Source organism: Carlito syrichta, unplaced genomic scaffold (assembly GCF_000164805.1).
Source record: "Carlito syrichta isolate Samal-C Ts95f unplaced genomic scaffold, Tarsius_syrichta-2.0.1 Scaffold303580, whole genome shotgun sequence".
Lineage (NCBI taxonomy): Eukaryota > Metazoa > Chordata > Mammalia > Primates > Tarsiidae > Carlito > Carlito syrichta.
Genome location: NW_007247676.1, coordinates 114,915 through 134,183, shown reverse-complemented (window position 1 = coordinate 134,183; position 19,269 = coordinate 114,915). Strand labels below are relative to the sequence as shown.

The 19,269-nt window shown below is 36.1% G+C and overlaps 1 protein-coding gene across 1 annotated transcript in view; it reads right to left on the bottom strand.

The window, feature by feature from the left end:
• LOC103261061 (peroxidasin-like protein) overlaps positions 1–19,269 on the bottom strand; it is a 334,905-nt gene that overhangs the window by 231,068 nt on the left and 84,568 nt on the right. Inside the window, 1 exon segment of the mRNA XM_021712669.1 lies at positions 5,727–5,798. Within this exon segment, the coding sequence (XP_021568344.1) occupies positions 5,727–5,798 (72 nt within the window).

Genomic DNA, 19,269 nt, shown 5'->3' with positions numbered 1-19,269 from the left:
TGCTAGTTTATTAGTCATGGCCCTTGTTTTGTGCTGCTCTAACAGAATTTCACAGTCTGGGTAATTTGTAATAAACAGAAAAGTATTGGTTCATGGTTCTAGGGGCTGGCAAGTCCAAGATTGAGAGGCCAGCACTTGGCCCAGATCTCCCTGTTCTATTACTTCATGGCAGAAGGGCAGAGGGAGGGTGAGAGAGTGCCACAAAAAACAAAAGCAAACAAAACATTCTTTTATAATGCAGAACCCACTCCTTCAGTAAGCAACCCACTCCCTCAGTAAAGAACTCACTCCCACAGTATGAAATCCATCCCCACAATAACAGCATTGCTCTATTCATGAAGGCAGAGCCTTTACTTCCTTATCGCCTCTTAAAGGTCTGACCTCTTAATGCTGCTACATAGCAAATAAAATTCAATATGAGTTGAGAGGAAACAAACATTCAGACTATAGCATGTGTACTACACCTCCCCAAAATTCATGTCCCACTCATATACAACATATATTTATTTTACCCCAGGAGCCCCAAAAGTCTTAACTTGTTCAGTACCAGTTCACAATTCAGATGTGGATGAGAGTCATGGCATGTTTCATCCTGAGGCAACTTCTCCTACAGCTGTGAGCCTGTGAAATCAAAACAAGCTACAAGCTTCCAAAATACAATGGGGGACAAGCAGAAGATAGACATTTCCATTCTAAAAAAGGAAACATGTGTAAGTAAAAAGAGACCAAGGGTCCCAAGTAAGTCCAAAACCCAACAGAGTGACAACATCAAATCTTAAGGCTTCAGAATAATCTTTCTTGACCCCAGGACTTGCCTCCTGAACACATTGGGGTGGCTGTTGGACTTCAAGGCCTCAGGAAACCCCACTCTTAAATGCCCAGCCCCCCAGAAGCTGAACCTTGTGCCTATAGTTCTCCCAGGCTACCACTGCACACTGGTAGCTCTACAACTCTGGGATCTTGGTAGCAGCAGTCCCAAGGCTCCCTTAGACATTGCCCAGTGGGTGCTCTCTGTGATGCTTCTCTTCTCACGACAAGTCTCTGTTGAGTTCCCAGTCCTGCCTGTGACATCCTTTGAAACCCAAGTGGAGACAAATATGTCCCCACAGACCATTTACTCTGTGCATCTGTGGAATTAGTACCAAACTGTGTACTCTGTAAGCAAGTATATAACATACTCTTTTTGAAGGTGTTTCTTATAATTTAATGTCTTACTGTGAGCAGTTTTTACATATATATACTGGGGGTGCCAAAAAAAGTATATGCATTTTAAGAGATGTTATCTATGTATTATTTTTCAAAGTTGAATTAAATTTCGATGGCAATGTGTACTGTGTTGTTCGCTCAAAAAATGGTATTAATCAAATGAATACTCACATCACCGTGCTACAGGTAGGACGGTCCAAGAAAATAGTGAAAGCACAGTTGTCATTCAGGAGCACAATTTCAAGTAGTACTTGAAATTTGAGAGCGTTGTGGAAGTACAATGACTATGGAAGCGTGAAGGTGCAACAGAATTTCCAACATGCCTAACCATTGCACACATTCATGATAAAGTTTGAGATGCATGGTACTGCATGTGATGCACACAGTGGAGGATCTGGGAGAACTCACACAGAAACAAATCCTGCTGTCATTCACCATAATCAGAAGCATCTAGATGCTGATGGTAACTGCATTGAGCACCTCTTATAATTGCAGAAGTCAAACGTGACCTGTATTCATCTTTTATTACTGGTATATATTGAGTATTACAATTTTAATTGTAGGTTTTCTTTTCTTTCTTAAAATGTGTATACATTTTTTGGCACCCTCTGTATACGATGAAAACATGAAACGAGTGTGTTACTTTAAAGATGCATTGTGAGCTGCTTTCTTACAGTGAGTTGAACTGGTTTTCGAACTGTGAACTCTGTGAACAAGTGTATACAATATGCTTTTAAAAGATGTTCTTACCATTTAATTCATTGCCTTATTGTGAGAAACTATATCTATATATACATTGAAAGCATAAATGTGTATATGTTACTTCAAAGATGCACTGTGAGGCACTTTATTAACATGAGTTGAACTGTTTAGCAAACTGAACTTTTTAACCACATGTTTAAGATATGCTTTTCAAAGATATCCCTTAACACTGTCTTCAAAGCCATAATGAAGAGTTTACATATGCAATTTATAAATAAATCTCAGCATATTACTTCCAAGTTGCCTTGGGAGCTGTTTTATTACAGTGAATTGAACTGAATACCATTCTGTAAACTCTTTCAAAAGTGTGTAAAATTTTCTTTTTAAAGATGTTTCTTTATTTTTTCTTTTTATTATTATGATAAAGATGTGGAGTACAATTCAAGGTTAGGTATACAAATGTTCATTATGCAGGTACCCTTGTTGATGAGGGGTGCCCCTCCCTCCCCTGGCAGTTTCCCACTACTGCCAATCCCTTTCTTATAGTAATGTGATAATTGTCCAAGGTCTGCCCATGAGTGAGAACATATGGTACTCTGTACTTTGTTTCTGTGATAGATCACCGAATATGATCAACTCTAAATCCAACCAAGTTGCTGCAAAGTCAATATGAAGATGTTTCTTTAAAAACACTGAGTTTAATACCTGATTTAATAAGTTTCATATACACATTTAAAACATAAATCTCAATATGTTACTTGAAAGATGCATTGAGAGCTATTTTATTACAGTGAATTGAACCGTTTACCACACTCTGTAAGCAAATGTAAAAAAATATCCTTTTTAAAGATGTTCCCTGAAAGAGATTGGCAATAGTGGGATACTGCCAGGATGGATGGGCAGAGGGAAACACAACATCAATAAGGGTATTTATCTCAAACCAGGCAAAGTGGGGACCAAAAGGAGGTCCAAACTTTACCTGTATGATGTCCACTTGTATGCCTAATCCTGAATTGTGCCCCACATGAAAGAAAGAGAGAGAGAGAGAGAGAGAGAGAGAGAGAGAGAGAGAGAGAGAGACAAAAGAAAGAAAGAAAAAAGAAAGAAAGAACGAAAGAAGAAAGAAAGAAAGAAAGAAAGAAAGAAAGAAAGAAAGAAAGAAAGAAAGAAAGAAAGAAAGAAAAAGAAAAAAGATGTTTCTTATCATTGAGTTTAAAGACTTATTGTGTAGGGCTTATAAATACACAGTGAAATGTAAATCCATGACCAAGACTTACTACTTACTTGCCTCAAAGCAGCAGCATAAGCTGAACCACTTGAGCCATGGCTGAGGGGCCAAGCACAGCGTGCTGCAATGCGGGAACACAGACTTGAGGCAGTGCTGGGTGGACAGCAAATGCTGACTTCCCTGTGTGTCCTGGCTGCTGTCTTGAGGCTGCCTCAAATATCTCTAAAATGATCTGGCATCATTCCTTTATTGTCTTAATGAATAGCACTTAACTTTGTTCTATCCATGCTAGTTTATCAAAGAATTGCATGACCTCTGTCTTGTATAATTTTCTGTTTTTTATATGTTCAGCCCATTAATTTCCAAATTTTAATATTCTGCTTCCATTTCAACTATGAATTTTGATTTTATATCATTTATCTTTTCACCTCTTACTGTATGTAGTCACAAGAGGCCACGCAGCCCCTTCAACATTTTGTTTGTAAATTTCTTCCACAAGATGTCCTACTTTATTCTTTTAAATTCTGCCTTTCATAAAGTCTTCAGGTGTGGACACAAGTTCAACCAAGTTCTCTGTTGCCGCAGTCCAGCTCCAGCAGGTCAGGGTTTCCTGAAAGAGGGACGGCATCGGCGTACATGTTTTTTGTTTTCAAGGCAATCAGTTACAATTTAATGGACCAGACAGGCAATGTATCCTTGTTCATTCTGTTTTGATCTTAAAACATTATCATCCTAAACATTAACTATAAATCTTATAAACACCTAATATTTTCTAATGATTACCATTTCTTAATGTCCATAAAAAACTTACTTATTTCTATAACTATTACATTATAAATCACTACCAAGTTCTAAGCACTATAATTATTGCATAGATTAAAAAGTCACACCTGTGACCTCCACACAGCAATTTTCAACTAGCTGGGGTAAAACAACATTTTCAAGGTTTCTTAGCCACAAATTGGCCTGATTAGTTCTTCACAATATTACACATGGAGTTTACAATCTGTATCAATTATCCCCTGCCAGGGAAAATGAGCTTCAACATTTGCAAAACAAAAGGCCTCTCTCGGGCTCAAGTCACCTTAGTCAAAATCCCTAACCCAAATTACAAGCCTCCTTAACAAAGGGAAGTAAAGGCAAGGGTGCTCTAATATTTATGTGATTGTAAATTTTTTAAGCATAATATGCCACATGTAGAAATTAAGAAATTAAGTACATGTAATTTTTGCATTGGCACTCTTCCTAAAAATACAAACTGTAGCTTCTCAAATTTCTCCAATTAGTCACCAATCCGAAGAAATAAAATCTTACAAGCAATTATCTACCTGCACATGATATTTAAAATCTCTATTGATAATTTCCTGGCAAGGCCAGTGAGTTCCCTGACAAACATTAAATCGAGCACTTTCTGATTTTTTACAATTTTCCCAACAACAATGTTTAATCAAGTGATTGTATGGTTTAATACCAGGAGGCCAGGGATGTGGAAACCTAGGGAGGAATTCAAATGAAGGGAAGGTATTTTTTCATGAATTCCCCTCTTGCCTTTTTGTAAGGGGTAGTGGAGGCATGAGTGGAATTTTACTTTCCATCCTCGGCTGTACAGAACTTTTCAACTGCACTAATAACAAAAGTAGAAGAAGCAAGGGTCTCAGCTGCCCAGGTTTGCTTTGCAACCCAGGGTCTTTAGCCCCCTGGACTTTGTCAGCAGGCAGGCCTCCCTGGCTGGCTCCCAACACTTTGTCACTTTACAACAAAGGTATCCAGTTTCCATTTCCTTGTTTTTCAGTTCAGCAGAATTGCTTTTCCTGTTCATATTTCCACAAGCATTCTGATCACAACCACTTAAATAGCTGCTAAGAAGTTTCAGACTTTCCCTAAAGCTCTCTTCTTCTAAACCTTCAGCATAATCACCCTTAATACTCTGTTTATAACAATACACACTTTTTCTTAGGCTGCTCCTCCAAATTTTTCCAACCTCTACCCATTATCCAAGATGAAAGCCACTTCCAAATTTTCAGGTATTTGTTACCATTGTACCTCATTCCCTGGGACCAATTCTCTGCCTTAGTTTGCTTTGGGCTGCTATAACAAATATTCCAGACTAAGAAATTTGTAATATATTGCTTATAAATTAAATTGAGATATGCCTAAGGCACATAAGTAAAATCTATTGCTTCAATTTGGGAAGTTGGGAAGTCCAAAATGGGGGGCCCAGCATCTTTCAAGTTCCTTCCTCTCTGCCATCCCATGGCAGAAAGGCAAAGGGAAGGCAAGGGAGAACAAGAGAAGTCTGAATTCACCCTTTTATAAGGAACCCAGAGGCTCATGAAAAATAACTTGCTCAATGTCAAACAACTAATAAATGCAGGGTGGAACTCCAGCAGGGGTCTGTCTGTCTTCTTGTCCTCATGCCAACTTGATCACGCATTCTGATCTTTGTCCAACTGATGACAGAATATTCAATCATTCAAGTCACATGACATAACTTAAAATAATTGTACAACTATCACATAATGGCATTTTAAAAGGCTTCTATTTGAACTGTAACCATTGGTGAGTCAATAAAAAAGTTTCTATTACTTACAACTGTTCCAGAGATACGAGTCCTTTAAGTGTTTGCTTATCCAGTGCATGAATTTCATTCTTGTGCAGATGCCTGGAAAACATATAAAGGCCCTTATATTATACATTGGTATAGATATTACATGTCTCCAATCAGAACTTTGTAAACTAAAAACTGTGGTTTTTAGGGGATGTTCACAGATTCCCCCAAAATATCTAAAAACTGTTATTTCATTTAAATGTATTCAATTTGTAGGAGAATTCCAAGGTTCTTATCAAACCCTCTAATGGATTCTTGGTTCAAAATGTTGACAAACTTAGAGTAATTATGAAGAAATTCTGACTGATGAGATCATATATATTGGTTAACAACTTATCTAGGAAAAGTTTGATTCTAAACATTTTTTTAAAATCTGCTTTATGGCACTGAATATATTCAACTGGGAATTACAAAGTTGGCTAATATAACCATGGGACTAATCTTAAGGGAATGAAAGCATCTTAAGATACCCACAAGATGTATTTTTTGTAAATATATAATATATATTTAACAAAATTAATATCATGATTTTTTCTGTCATTTTTATTTTAACTTCAGGGGGCACATGTGCAGGTTAGTTACATAGCTATACTGCATAACTAGAGGCTTGGGTTTCTATGGAAACTATTACCCAAATAATGAGCATCGTAACTTGTAGGTAGTTTTTTGACTCTTGCTCCCCTCCCCTCCTTGCCCCTTAGGAATTCCTAGTGTGTGTTCTCATCTTGATGCTTGTGTGTTTCCAGTGTTTAGTTCCTACACAAGATGCGTGTTGATGTTCCCGTGACCGCTGTTAAAAATCTACAAAAAAGGATACTGCTAATGGATGCACAAAAATGATGACACAACTAATTTTACCAAAAGATTTGATGGGAGGAATTTGTGTGACAAATAAGCACTGGCTGTGTAATATTTCTTCAGGCATTAGATGGTAGGATTAATTCATTTCTACGATCTTTGTGAATGCTATGAAAATGAAACCCTGGATCTTTTCTACTTGTACTTCTGAGGGTTTGAGGCAATCAGAATTCTTGAAGCTTTCTCTCAGGTTTCTTTGGAATGTGCCTACGCATGTGGTGAAGGCATCAGAATCACCTGGTGGTTTGTTAAAACTACCGATTCCAAAGATCACCCACAACCCTACTCAATCTGACTCGGGATGGGGCCTAGGAAACGGCATACTAACAAGTTTCCCAGATGATTCTACTGCTGCCCATCTGCACTCCTAACTTTAAAACTGTGGAAATAAAAATTCTGGCTGGAAATGAAGAAACAACTCTTTTTCTAAAACCTATTTAGCAAAGCTTTGGAAATTCGAAACTGCTTTCTGTTCCCACAGATTAAAGCTCCAGTAAATTTCTGAAAGAAATAGCAATGAGTGTGGATATGTCTAAATAGAGATTTTTTTCCTTATCATTAATTGATACCATGGAAGATCTTGCTTTGGCCCAAAGTCTGAAAAATATAGTTATATGTTAGGATTCAAGAACAGAATTTTCTTTGAAGCATGTTTCTTCAAACAGATTGTAAGGAGTATAAAACTGTGATCTCAAAACCTACTGGTAGTTCTTAACTGTGAATGCATAAAAATTGAAGGGTAAGTATGTGAACCAGTAGTATTTGAGCTTTACCTCCGGTCTCCTACTGATGTCTGGCTCCTGCCTCCACAAATTCAGATTTAATAATGGGTCCATGGTATAGACTAGATATTGAGACACTTCATAACTCCTCTCCAGATGAAAATAGTAATATGCTGCCAGGTTGAAAATTACTATTCCAGGGATACAGAACAAGTGAGAGTATTTTGTAAATGTACTTTAGAGGATTCAGATATACCTTCCTGGTAAAAGCCCTCAAGAAGCTTGATTCCTTTTAGTGAAAAAAAGTATTTTGAAAATAAAATCTGAATAGCAGGTATCCTCTTATACTGAGAGGTAATTAGCTGTAAGATATTTTAGGAAACAGAACTAAGAAATGCTTTTGCATTTTTTGCAATTTCATGTTGTCAGACATCATTCTTTTGTGATTTTTAGATTTTGTGTTGATAAAATGACTTCCCTACTCTGATATTAGCAATTATATTTATCTGAAATTACAAAGTTCTTTTGTATTTTTATTTTCACATATATTATTATTTTATAATTGGCATAGGTTGTTTGGGTGTAAAACTAAATTGCTCTTTAATGCTTCTTAAAACATATTGAGCTGAGCACGATACCACACTAAGACTGAGGTGTACAACTTTTACTGCTTACTATGTAGTTTTTCACTTGGAAATATGTTCACAAATGAATTTATATCAGGTGTGAATTCATCACTCTATGTATTAAGGAGCGTAAGATATGATTTTCTTTTTTATAGCCCAATTCTTGTTCTGAACTTCATTCCTCATGATAGCAGAAAACGTCTTGGTTTACTTTGGGTAAACTTCATTTGTGGCAAATGGAGTCAACTCAGAATCTTCTTTTTTCCCTCTTTTCTCTCTATTCAGTCCAGGCTGCTGTTATAAATTAATGTTTGCGTGCTCTCGAAATCCATATGTTGAAGCCCTAATCCCCAGTGCAATGGCATTTAAAGGTATTTGGGAGGTGATTAGGTTTAGATGAACAAATGTTTAGAGTACCCATGGTGGGTGGAGTGCCCTTCCAAGAAGACGAAGAGACACCAGGTATCTCTCTCTCTCTCTGCCATGTGAGGACACAGTGAGAAAGTGACTTTGTAAGCCAGGAGGAGAGAGACCTCACCAGAAACTGAACACTGCCAGGCATTTGTCTCTGACTTTCCAGCCTCTAGAACTGTGAGAAAATACATTTCTATTGTTTAAGTCATTCAGTCTATGATATTTTGCTATGGCAACCTAAGCTGACTAAGATGACCGCCCAGGCTCTATATGGCTTCATGAGATGTCTTGGTTGCTTTAATGGAGTTTTTAGGCTTGTTTTCTAGTCTGTGATCATTAGCATTGTGTGACATGGGACACAATTCTATATAGTCCCTGAGTAAGACCATGCTAAAGTGATGACATCTTCTGGGACTACTCTTTTCCTTTTGGTTGCAGGAACGCAGGATCAAATCAATCTCTACTGTGATGTCGCCCCATTATATTTGAAACTGCCTTCCAGGTCCATGACACTTGGTGTCACATCCACCAACTACCAGGCACCTGCAAAAACGTTTGTCTCTTCCCCACCCCATTGGAGAGCTCAGTGACTGGTAAAGTCAATTTTATGCCTTGACACACTTTTAACACACTAGCTTAGCTTGACACACTTTTAGTACACTAGCTCAGCAAACATTTCCCCAAAATTTCAGTATCAAAAAATTAGCTTTGTGAGACTAAAAATTAAAAATAAATAATGTCTATTTTCTGTGATTTAATTGTTACAAAGTATTATTGAGGCTATAAATTTTCAGAGGTTAGGAAAAGGATCTTTAGTTTCCTTAAAAAATTCAATAACGCATGAAGGGTAAAAATAAATTGATGAACATATTCCACTTGTTAAAGTAAAATGTCAAATAACATAATATTTCACAGGTTATATATTATTTTTATAAAAAAATAGATAACCCAAAATATAAAACAACAACATTTTGAGTAATGCTACTATCTAGGGTAAAAAATATATAGAGATAAGTTTGATTTATTCTTTATTTACATATCTTTACAAAGTAATGCAATTTCTTACTCATATCATACAAATAAGCAATATCTCAATATGTATATTTTCATCTTAGAAAATTTTGAAAATCACAGTAAAAAAATAAAATTATGGAAAACTCCATACTTGCCATACTTGCTATACTGTCAATGTTTGGGGTGTAGGTTTTATTTTTACAAAGGTACACGTATTTTATATAATTCTGATTTTTTTGTATGTACTTTAAACATTTACACAATTTAATTGTAGTAGGAAGTATATAACATAAAATGTATCATTTTAACCATTTCTAAGTGTTCCATTCAGTAAGATTTATATATTCGCGTTGTGGAACAATCAGTCTTCAGAACCTTAATTGTGCAAAACTGCAACTCTACTCATTAAACAGCAACTCTCCATTTCCCTCTCCCACTAGCTCGTGACAACCCACTTTCTACTTTTTGTCTTTGTGAGTCTGAAAACTCTCGACACCTCATATAAGTGGAAACTTTGCAGTATTTGACTTCTTGTGACTAGCTTATTTTACTTAGTGTAATGTCCTTAAGATTCATCCATGGTGTAGCATATGTCAGAAGTTCCTTCCTTTTTAAGGCTGAATAATATGCCATTGCATGTATAGATCACATTTTGTTTTTACATTCATCCTTCAGTGGATACTTGAGTTGCTCCAACCTCTTGACTCTGTGAATAGTGCTGGTGTGGAACTTGTGTGTACAAATATCTCTATTTTGAATTATTTTGGATATCTGCCCAGAAGTGAAATTATTAGATCGTATGGTCACTTTTATTTTAACTTTTTAGGACCTTGCATACTGTTTTTCATTATGACTGCACCAATTTGCATTCTCACCAACAGTGAACAAGGATTCCTGTTTCTCCACATCCTCATAAACACTTATTTTGTTTTTTTGAGAGTAGCCATTAATGTGTGAGGTGATATCTCACTGTGGTTCTGATTTGCCTTTCACTGGTGATTAGTGAGTGATGTTGAGTATATTTTCATATTATTTATTTGCTTATTTTTTACTTTATTTTATTATAAGATGTGGCGTACAGACCAGGATTGGGTAAATAAGCAATGTATGTGCAGGTGAGGTTTGGGCCTCTAGTTGGTCCTCAATTCCCCAGATTTATGATTCTTGTCAGCTATTTATTTTCTTTGAAGAAATGCCTATTCGAGTTCTTTGCCCATTTTTAATTAGGTTATTTTCTTTTTGTTGAGTTGTAAAAGTAGAACTATAAGAAGTATATTCTGGATATTAACTCCTTGTCAGATATGAGGAGTGACTCTCCCCCAAAAAACTGAATTGTCTTTTGGAGGCCTGGCTCCTTATACTATATTCAGAATTTGTTCCTCCAGATCAAGTGGTCAGCCAAAGTTTTTATCTGGATATTTTGAGAAGATTACATCATGGTTTGTAGAAGAAACCTCCCAAGTTGTGGCAAACAGATGACTGTTTTTTCTACCATAACAATGCACCTGCTCACACCGCACTGAGTGTTTAGTAGTTTTTGACCAACAATGACCTAACACCCATGCCCCACCCTCCTAGTCACTGGATCTGCCCAGAGTGACTTTTTTTTGTTTTTTGTTTCTGTGGATGAAAAAAGTCCTCAAAGGGAAATGTTTTGCCAATGTGGAAGTGGTGAAACAAAAAATAGCAGAAGTACTAAAAGGCATCAAAACTGATGAGCTCAGAAACTGTTTTGAGCAGTGGAAAAAGTGTCTCAATCAGTGCATTGCATCAAACGAAGAGTACTTGAAGATGACTAATTTAAGCACATAAAAATAAATGCACAATTTTGTATAAACAAATTCTGGTTTGGGGGGGTCCCCTCATATATGATTTGCCAATAGTTTCTCCCATTTTTTTAGGTTGCCCTTTCACCCTTTTGATTGTGTCCTTTGATGTACTGAGCTTTTTAAATTTTGGTGTAATTCAGGATATCTATTTTTACTTTTGTTGCCTTTGCTTTTGTTGTCCTATCCAATAACACATTGCCAGATTCAATGTCATGACACTTTCTCCCTATGTTTTCTTCTAATAGTTTTATAACTTTAGGTCTTACATTTAGTTATTTGATCCATTTTGAGATAATTTTTTTATACAATGTAAATGGTTCCAGTGGCATTCTTTTGCATGTGGGCATTTGGTTTCCCAACATCTTTTGTTGAAGAGATTCTTTTTTCTTCATTGTGTATTTTATCGACACTTTTGTCAATGATCATTTGGCCCTTTAAGTGCGGGCTTATTTCTGGGCTCTCTATTTTTATCACATTACTTTACATGTCTGCTTCTATGCTAGTACCACACTGTTTTGATTACTATACTTTTGTTATTTTGGGTTGTCTATTTTTTATAAAAATAATATTATAACCTATGAAATATTGTGGTATTTGACATTTTACTTTAACAAGTGGAATATGTTCATCAATTTATTTTTACCCTTCATGCTTTATTAAATTTTTTTAGAAAACTAAAGATCCTTTTCCTAACCCCTGAAACTTTATAGCCTCAATAGTACTTTGTAACAATTAAATCACAGAAAATAGACATTATTTATTTTTAATTTTTAGTCTCACAAAGTTATTTTATGATACTGAAATTTTGGGGAAATGCTTGCTGAGCTAGTGTGCTAAAAGTGTGTCAAGCCAAGCTAGTGTGTTAAAAGTGTGTCAAGGTATAAAATTGACTTTACAAGTCACTGAGCTCTCCAATCGGGTGGGGAAGAGACAAACGTTTTTGCGGGTGCCTGGTAGTTGGTGGATGTGACACCAAGTGTCATGGACCTGGAAGGCAGTTTCAAATATAATGAGGCGACATCACAGTAGAGATTGATTGGTCTTGCTTTCCTGCAACCAAAAGGAAAAGAGTAGTCCCAAAAGATGTCATCACCTTAGCATGGCCTTACTCAAGGACTATATAGAATTGTGTCCCATGTCACACAATGCCAATGATCACAGACTAGAGAACAAGCCTAAAAACTCCATTAAAGCAACCAACACATCTCTGAAGCCATATAGAGCCTGGGCGGTCATCTTAGTCAGCTTAGGTTGCCATAGTGAAATATCATAGATTGAATGACTTAAATATTAGAAATGTATTTTCTCACAGTTCTAGAGACTGGAAAGTCAGAGACAAATGCCTGGCAGTGTTCAGTTTCTGGTGAGGTCTCTCTCCTCCTGGCTTACAAAGTCACCTTCTTACTGTGTCCTCACATGGCAGAGAGAGAGATACCTGGTGTCTCTTCATCTTCTTGGAAGGGCACTACACCCACTATTTAGAATACTATGCATACTCTAAACAAATATCCATCTAAACCTAATCACCTCCCAAAGATTTCACCTTTAAATACCGTCACACAGCCAGGCTCGGTGGCTCGGCCTGTAATCCCACGCCTTTGGGAGGCTGAGGTGAGTGGGTTGCCTGAGTCTGCGGGTTTGAGACCTCATGTCTACAATAAATCAAAAAATCACCCCGGCGTGGTAGCGCATGCCTGTAATTTCGGCTACATGGAAGGCTGGGGCAGAAGGATCACTGGAGCCCAGCAGGTCGAGGCTGTGGTGGCCAGGAGCGGCCACTGCACTCTACTCTGGGTGACAGAGTAAGACTCCAACTCAAAATAAATAAATAAATAAATAAATACCGTCACACTGGGGATTAGGGCTTCAATATATGAATGTTGAGAGGACACAAACATTAATTCATAACAGCAGCCTGGACTGAATAGAGAGAAAAGAGGGAAAAAAGAAGATTCTGAGTTGACTCCATTTGCCACAAATGAAAAGTTTACCCAAAGTAAACCAAGACGTTTTCTGCTATCATGAGGAATGAAGTTCAGAACAAGAATTGGGCTATAAAAAAGAAAATCATATCTTACACTCCTTAATACATAGAGTGATGAATTCACACCTGATATAAATTCATTTGTGAACATATTTCCATGTGAAAAACTACATAGTAAGCAGTAAAAGTTGTACACCTCAGTCTTAGTGTGGTATCATGCTCAGCTCAATATGTTTTAAGAAGCATTAAAGAGCAATTTAGCTTTACACCCAAACAATCTATGCCAATTGTATATATAATTGTATAATAATTTATGTGAAAATAAAAATACAAAAGAACTTTATAATGTCAGATAAATATCATTGTTAATATCAGAGTAGGGAAGTCATTTTATCAACACAAAATCTAAAAGTTACAAAAGAATGATGTCTGACAACATGAAATTTCAGAAAATAAAAAAGCATTTCTTAGTTCTGTTTCCTAAAATATCTTACAGCTAATTACCTCTCAGTATAAGAGGACACCTGCTATTCAGATTTTATTTTCAAAATGTGATTTCTCACTAAAAGAAATCAAGCTCTTTCAAGAAATGACTGCTTCTCGTTCTTGGACAGTAAAAGCATGCAACACAATGATCAACAGAAAGCACTTAATGTTTAATAGGATTATGTAAAAAGGAAAAAGGAGTTAGCTTGAAGGGTTTCCCACTTGCCAAATTTGGGATTATTTGAGGATCGTATAATCATGATGAATCTGATTATAATGCACAGAATTATTTAAACTTTATGAGCCGTAGAGATAAGAGAGACAGTGGCAAAAATAGTAAGAAATAGAAGAGACATTATCTTTTCAGAAGACTACTAGCTCATATAGAATGTCATAAAATTAGAAAATCATAATTTTGTCAAACAACCGATGGGTGAGATTTTGCATATAGGAAAGCAATTAACTTTGATATATTAACCTTGAATCCTGTAAACCTTGCTATAATCACTTATTAGTTCCAGGAGGATTTTTGTTGTTGATTCTTTGGGATTTCCTGCATAAGTAATCATGTCATCAACAAACAGAGATAGTTTTATTTATTCCTTCCCAATCTACTGTTTTCGTATTTTATTAGCGAAGACTTCCAGAAAGATGGTGAATAGGGATGGGGAGAGGGGCATCCTTACCTTGTCCCTATACCCAGGGGGAAAGCAATGCAGGTAGAACATCCCCAATTCAAAAATTTGACATCTGAAATGCTCCAAACTGAAAACTTATAGAGTGCTGATGTGATGCCACAAGTGTAAAATTCCACACTTGATCTCATGCAAGGGGTCACAGTCAAAACGCAAGTGCGCAGTACACAGTTTATTCATTGTCTTCCAAAGGAAAAAGTGTCCTCCAAGTCCCCTTCAGTTGTAATATATCTTTTCCTAAATAAATATAAATAAATAAATAGTGTGTACCACCTTTTTAACCAAAAAAGCTCCCAGCATCACCTTGAACAATTATCATAATACTGCAAGAAGGGGATTGGCGGTAATGGGAAACTGCCAGGGGAGGGGGGTGGGATTGGCAGTTGAGGGAAACTGCCAGGGTAGGAAGGGGCACACCTCATCAACAAGGCTACCTGCACGATGAGCACTTGTATACCTAAGCCTGAATTACCCCACGTGTTTAAAATAAAAAATAAAATAAAAACCCCCTAAAATGGGTCCAAGCATCAAAGGGGGGAATGAGACAGGGGTCCCTCTGCAAAAGCAAAAATGCAGAGGCAAAAAGAAAGAAAGAATGAATGAAACTATGTTGAACAGTATCCTGTGTGTGTGGAAAAAAAGCAGCAAAATATATGAAAGCTGAAAGTCTGTTGCTGCCTGTATTTGCTGTTTTTTAACAGTTGACACAGGCACCTGATGATGCTACCGTGCGTCTTAGGCGTCTTGTACATATTCTTTCTTCATTGTGTTAATGGTGTGTCATATTTGTACTGTTATTTACATGCAAATAAGTGCAAGACAATGATTGCTCGTTGATAACATGTACATCAGAGTCAGGAATGGTGGTGATGTCAAACAATGACAGATCGCCCACCCGGGTGGCTGAGATCATGACATCTTTGCTTTCTGATGGTTCAATGGGTACAAACTTTGTTCCATGTGCAAAATTATTTAAAATATTGAATAAAATTACCTTCTGTCTATGTCTATAAGGTGATAGGAAGCATAACTGAATTTCGCATTTATACTTTGGTTCTGTCCCTAAGGAATTTCTTTATGTATGTGCAAATATTCCAAAATCCAAAAAAAATCAAAATCCAAAGCACTTTAAGTTTCAAGAATTTTAGATAAAGGATATTGAGCCTGTAGTTTCTCACAATTAAGCATGGTGTTAGTCATGGAGGTTTTTTTGTAGATGTCCTTTGCCGAGTTGAAAAAGTCCCCTCTCATCCTAGTTTTCTCAATTTTTTAAATCATAAATGGGTGTTAGATTTTGTCAAATGCTTTTTACATATCTACTGTAAGCTTTCTTCTTTGGCCTATTGATGTGATGAATTACATTAATTCATTTTCAAATGTTAGACCACTTTTGCATACCTGGAATAAATGCCTCTTGGTTGGGGGGAATAATTATTTTTTATACTTTATTGGATTTGATCACCTAATATTTTGTTGCATGTACATTCATGAGAGATATTAGTTTATAGTTATCATTTCTTGTAATATCTGTGTCTAGTTTTGGTTCTAGGGTAATGTTGGCCTCAGATAATAAGTTAGGAAGTATTCTTTCTACTTCTATTTTTTTTTATTAAACTGTATAGAATTAATAATTTTTAAAAAATATTTGGTAGAAGCCGGGCTTGGTGGCTCAACCTGTAATCCCACGCCTTGGGAGGCTGAGATGAGTGGATTGCCTAAGCCCGAGGGTTCGAGACCCGCCTGGGCAACTTGGCAAGACCTCATCTATACAATAAGTCAAAAATTAACCGGGTGTGGTAGCGCGCGCCTGTAGTTCCAGCTACTTGGGAGGCTGAGGCAGAAGGATCGCCGGAGCCCAGCAGGTCGAGGCCGCAGTGGCCAGGAGCGGCCACTGCACTCCAGTCTGGGCGACAGAGTGAGACTCCAACTCAAAAAATATATATATTTGGTAGAAATCACCAATGCAATTATCTGGGCCTGGTGATTTCTGCTTTGGAAAGTTATTAATTACTGGTTTAATTTTTTTCATCAATATGAGACTATTTAGATTACTTATTTCTTCTTGTGTGAGTTTGGTAGATTGTATCTTTCAAAAAATTGATTCATTTCCCATTTCATCTAAGTCATCAAATTTGTGGGCTTAGAGTTGCTAATAAAATTATTTTATTATCCTTTGAATGTCATTAGTTCACTAGGACTGGTCCCATTTTATTTGTAATATTAGTAATTTGCGTTTTTTTTTTTCTCTTTCTTCTTCACTCTCCTGGCTGGAAGTTTATCAAATTTTACAATCTTTTGTTAAATTTCTAAATTGTTTCCTCTTTTCACTTGTACTGCTTTCTGCTCTATTTTTTATTATTCCTTTCTTCTGCTTGTTTAGGTTGGTATTTCTCTTCTTTCTTGTCTCCTAAGATTAGAAGTCTAGATTTTTTATTTTATATATTTTTTTCTTTTCCAATATATGCATTCAATACTATAAATATCTTCCTAAGCACTGTTTTCACTGCATTACACAGATTGTTACATTGTACTTTTACTTTATTCGGTTCAATATATTTTTTAATATCTCTTGAAACTTCTTTAATTTGTGTGCTACTTATATGTGTTTCATCTATAAATATTTTATTATTTTCCAGCTTTCTTTTTCAGTTATTAATTTCTAGTTTAACTCCATTGTGGTTTGAGAGCATACTATGTATGCTTTTTTAAAAAATTTGTTGAGATGTGTTTTATGGCCTGCAGTATGGTGAATATAACATCTTGGTGAATATAACATCTATATGTGCTTGAGAAGAATGTGCATTCTGTGGTCAATAGATGGAGTATCCTATAAATTTTAATTAGGTCCAATTGATTGATGGTGCTGTTCAGTTTAACTTTATCCTTACTGCTTGACTGCCTGCTGCATCTGCAATTACTGATAAAGGCATGCTGAAGCTTTCAACTATAGCATCATGGTGGAGCTATCGATTTCTTCTCAGAGTTCTACCAGTGTCTACCTCACCAGTTTCAATGTTCTATTGTTAGGTTCATGCACACTAAGGATGTTTATGTCTTCTTGGGGGATGGATCCCTTTATCATTATGTAATGCTTTCCTTTATCCCTGACAAAGAGGGATCCAGTTTGTTTAATTTATATGGGAATATTCAGATTATCTATTTTTTCTTATGTGAGTTTGGTAGATGATATCTTTCAAGAAATTGAACCATTTTCCATTTAATCTAAGTTATCAAATTTGTGGGCTTAAAGTTGTTAATAAAATTATTGTATTATCTTTTTGTATCCTTTTTGTTCTTGTCTGCTTTATTTGAAATTAACAAAACTACTCAAGTTTTCATTTGTGTTAGCATGATACATGTTTTCCATTCTTTTATTTTTAATCTATCAGTATTTTATATTTATTTATTTTATTTTTTTATTTTTATTTATTTGTTTGTTTGTTTTTATTTTTTTATTTTATTTTATTTTTTTGAGTTGGAGTCTCACTCTGTCGCCCAGACTGGAGTGCAGTGGCCGCTCCCGGCCACCGCAGCCTCGACCTGCTGGACTCCGGCGATCCTTCCGCCTCAGCCTTCCGAGTAGCCGGAATTACAGGCATGCGCTACCACGCCTGGCTGATTTTTTGATTTATTGTAGAGATGAGGTCTCGCTGCCCAGACAGGTCTTGAACCCACGGGCTCAGGCAATCCACTCACTTCAGCCTCCCAAAGGCACAAGATTACAGGCTAAGCCACCGAACCTGGCTAGTATTTTATATTTAAAGTGGATTTGTTTTAGACAACATATAATCGGATTTTGTTTTCTTTTTATAATTGACTCTGTCGGTCTCTATTTTTTAGTGTATTTAAATCATTCACGTTGAAAGTAATTACTGATGTGGTTGAATGAGCATCACCATATTTGAAATTGTTTTCTAATCATTGTACTTGCTATTTGTTTCTTTTTTATCTTCACTTTTTCTACCTCCTCTGATGTTAATTGAGCATCTCACATGATTCCACTTTATCCTCTCTCTTACCGCATTAATTATGCTTCTTTTAAAAATATTATTAGAAGTTGACCTAGGGCATGTAGTGTACATTTGCAACTAATCCAAGTCTACTCTCAATTAATACCATACCACTTCACAGGTAGTGCTGGTACTTTTATAACAGAGTATCATCAGTCTTTACTATCCACAGGTAGCTGGTTCCTGAGGATGCCAACAAGTCCCTGATATAGAATGGTGTCGTATTTTCATAGATTTTGTGCACATCTTCCTATATACTTTAAATCATCTCTAGATTATTTACTTTATCTATCACAATGTAAATTCTATGTAAATAGTTGTTATGCTGAGTTGTTTAGAGAATAATGACAAGAAAAAAAGGTCTGTTAAATACAGATGCAAATTTAATATCAAAAATTTTCAGTCTGTGATTAGTTGGATCCACAGATGCAGATCCCACAGATTCAAAGGGCCAACTGTATTTTCAAATCCTCTTTTCTGTCCCTTTCACCACAATACTTTCAGTCTTTTCATTTATCCATACTCTACAATATTTATTATATTGATTATTATTCTGAACAGACTCACTTTGTTATAGTAATTAGGAACAAAAAAGGTGATATTTTATCATCATTTATTCCTTCTCTAATGCTCTACCTGCCTTTGTAAATCCGAGCTTCTGTTCTGTATCATTTTTCTTCCCTCTGATGGACTTTTTAGACAAACTGCAAGGCAGGTCTACAAGTGACAAATTCTCTCAATTTTTGTTTGTCTGAAAAATTTATTTTTTATTCACTTTTGAAGAATTTTTTTGAATAGAGTTCCTGTGGTTTTTACTTTCCACAGTTTAAGCATTTTGTTTCACACTCTTCTTGCTTGTTTGCAATGTAATTTGTATCCTTGTTCCT